The sequence below is a fragment of the Dendroctonus ponderosae genome, unplaced genomic scaffold (assembly GCF_020466585.1).
Source record: "Dendroctonus ponderosae isolate FM_Combo_2020 unplaced genomic scaffold, Dpon_F_20191213v2 Dpon_F_20191213_1, whole genome shotgun sequence".
NCBI classification, from domain to species: Eukaryota; Metazoa; Arthropoda; class Insecta; order Coleoptera; family Curculionidae; genus Dendroctonus; species Dendroctonus ponderosae.
In genome coordinates, this window is record NW_026017110.1 from 15261416 (window position 1) to 15264872 (window position 3457).

The 3457-nt window shown below is 37.4% G+C and overlaps 1 protein-coding gene across 1 annotated transcript in view; it reads left to right on the plus strand.

Moving 5' to 3' along the window:
* The first annotated feature begins 234 nt into the window (after window positions 1-234).
* The window catches only part of LOC109546980 (YEATS domain-containing protein 2), a 10185-nt gene continuing 6962 nt past the window's right edge, over window positions 235-3457 (plus strand). Inside the window, exon 1 of the mRNA XM_048661511.1 lies at window positions 235-627. Coding sequence (XP_048517468.1) covers window positions 522-627 — 106 coding nt within the window. The 5' untranslated portion in view covers window positions 235-521. The remainder of the gene's footprint in view (window positions 628-3457) is intronic.

The following is a 3457-nucleotide window of genomic DNA, read 5'->3' on the forward strand; positions in this document are numbered from 1 at the left end:
ATGTACAAAACAAACGCATGCAAACAATCAGCTGATCCTCTGGATTTTTGGACGACGCCTCTCTGTGGTTGCATTTAGCAAAATCATTTTGGCGGAAAGCAAAACTTGCCAATCTATACTCTGTAATCTGTGATTGACACTATGTTGACACTGTTGATACTTTTGACAGTGCAGACAGAGACAAGACTATATCAGGCGGACAGGGAAGTGATCTATGCGGGTTGTCATCTACTTCTCTTTATCTATGGTAGCCGGCTCTAACCATAGATGAAGACAACTAACTCTGGCTCTAACCGCAAAATTTACATGTTTTCTCAGGGTTAGAGAAAAGGAATAAACTCATTAAATACGATTTACACATAATGTCATTAATTTAATTAGCTCTCGGAGCTCTGATTTTGCTATTTTGCACCATATCTGTTTTCATTTTGTATCTTTTGACTTTTTGTCGCTTAATTGTCATTGATCATTGCCAGTCTGGATTTGTTTTAGGTTAAGTTAGTTTAAGGCAGAGCACTAAAATGGATCAAGAAGATAATAAAAACATTAATAACGTGTTGGAAATAGATCCAGATTATGAAACCACCAATACGGCACTTAGGAAAGCGGAATTACAAGACGCAGAAGGTACGCATTCATTTTTATTATCGAGTCCAGGTCAGGCATTAGTAATACATTTAAATATAGGCATTTAATTAGTGTTTAAATCAGCCAATGAATCAATAAGGTCCTTTCGTTTATGCAACAAGACGAAGGCTTTTGATTATTTTATTGAAAAAATAATTTGTGGTTGGTGGTTCCTTCAAAACATTTGGTATGTTTTGTGTAAATACCACACTAATGATGTTTGTTTATAGACAAATATTGATTCTATTTCAGCACCTTCCTGTTGTGCAGTTATATTTGTTTATCTGCGCTCTCCAAAACATATGTTTCAATTATGTTTCAAGTGGAATAATTTCGGATTATCGATTTAAAAAGGTGAAATCAACCCCTTGCTCTTTACTTGTTACTTATACAGTGTAGTTTGCCTAGAACATTCAATAAATAAATCACGCTCACTTTTTTATATTTAAAAATAAGTCTTCCACTGAAATTTAAGTTTCGTCTCATCTCTAAATTCCTTGCAGCAAACGGGGTGCACTGTTGCTCCCAATAGAAACGGACAATTGTAAAAAAGTTGCAACAAGTTTACTTGTAAAAGTCGAAATATAACAATAATAATAAGTTCGGACAAAAATGGGATAGAAATTCAAAATGGAACACAATCAAATGAATTTATAGAGATTTTAAGAATTTGTCGTTTCGATTGCCTTTATAAATTACAAAGTTAACAAGAAGAAAATTTGATTTAAGCCATGATGTACTTAATGAATATCTGTAATTTTTTTCTTGTTTGCAGTGATCTCCGTTAGCGTTCTTTAATAAGTAAAAATGGATGTTTTTCAAAAACTTGTTGGCTAAATTTTCAATAAATTTGTTCCTTTCTTCTAAGGTTAGAGAAGAAAATTGGTTTGTCTTTAAGTATTGACCTTCAGCGCCTCATACTTTCTCTGTCTTAGAAGCACTTATTATTGTGCGTTTAAAAATTGTTTTTTTTTCTCGCAAAGAAAATCGATCTTCTTAAAAAAATATTTGTATAACGGCAAGAACGGAGTAGAATATCACACCGACAAAGCCGACGCATTCGCCAGGCACTTTCAAAAAGCCTTTTTTTCAACTGGCAATAATTACTCGTGACACAGCTGCTCTGAAGATTTCAGATGTTTCACTGAGCCAGGATTTCTGCCTTCTCCCTATTGATTTTTCCCCTTACTCTTCCCTCGATGATCAACCGAAGTATTTCATATCCGTCACGTCTCATGCTATGTCCAATATACCTTAGTTTGCGCTCTTTGATTGTTCGCATCAGCTCCTTGTTTTTCTGCATTTTATTGAGAACTTCGGTGTTTCTTACTATCTCGATCCAGGCTATGCGTAATATTCTCCTATAAAGATGCATTTGTATCTAGTCTTTGTTTTGTGCTCTCTCTGCTCTTCCATCATTTGTAAAATCTCGTCTGTCATCCAGGGTTGTTTTTTCGTTTGTCTTTGGAAACAAGTACCTTTTGTTTGTGTTTCTAGTAGTGCGGTTTTCATCTGCGTCCACCTCTCCTCGATTATTGTGCTCGGTTCGATCTTCTGCATTTTTTCCAAGACTACGCGGCTGTCGTCTTCGTCGACGGGCTTTTCAGTTTTGCTTTGTCTATACGTTTTGATGGTTTAGGACGGTTAACATGTTTGTATCGACGCATCTTGTTTTCTATTACAACTCGATTGTGATCGCTGTTTACTGTGCTCCAGGATATGTTTTTGCGGTTCTCACCGAATTCTCGTGAGCAAGTACCACAAAAAACCCAAAATTCGACACCACAACTGGAACACACAAACAGTGAGATTGAGAAACTTAACTGCCGAAAAACAACAAATTTCCAAAGTCATGGAAGAACGGCATAATTAATCCCTATACCAGAGAATGGAATCAACGATACACAAATACAAAACTACAGACCATTACTTTACTACCGGTACAGAGCCAATTATATGAGCTTATAATTAAAAACAGACTTCAAGAAAAAATAGGAAAACATACCCACGTACCAATGTGGCGTCAAACCGATGTACTCGGCCATTCATCAATTGTTGATATTGACAAACAATCTGCAGACAACTATTTGGACTACTACTATTCATGGACATCAACAAGACTTTTGATAATGTATGACCCAAAGGTCTACTAAACGATCTACACAAACTTCACACACCAAAATATCTAATACATATTATCAGGGACCTAAGGGAACAAAAGAAAGTTGGAATACTAAGACAGTGGCTGCCCGAAAGGGCGTGCAATGTTGGCACACCGACGGCGCACGGGCCCCCAATACCGGATGGTCTGGGGCAGGCTTCTACCGGCAAGACACCAACAGGGGAGCGTCCTTTCGCTGGGAAGCTGGACGACAGTGTTTCATGCGAAATTATATACATTCCTCGAGGTTGCCACAGATAGGCAAGTTACAGAAGGAGTAGAGGAAGTGAGATCTACTCCGACAGCCAGGTTGCCCATAAGGCAGTCTCAAGTGTTAAGATGGACAGTAGACTGATCCAGGATTGCTTGGACGTCTTGAACAAAGTGGCTTTACTTTTATTCCCATTTTCTCCGGAAAAGGGGTCACCCCTTTCACTATTTTTATACAACGTATACTTTTTATTTTTTTATTTTTTTTATTAAACTCCCCGTACGACATTTACTATCATTACGATCTGATCAAAGTTGATCAATGAGTAATTCACGTGTTGATGAAGCCGTTGTTCGTGACTCCTTGCAAATCTCATGATAGTCTGGGCAACAGTATCCATCTGAAGGTCTCGATGAATATCACTATTCCTGATGTACCAAGGCGCATTAAGAATGTTT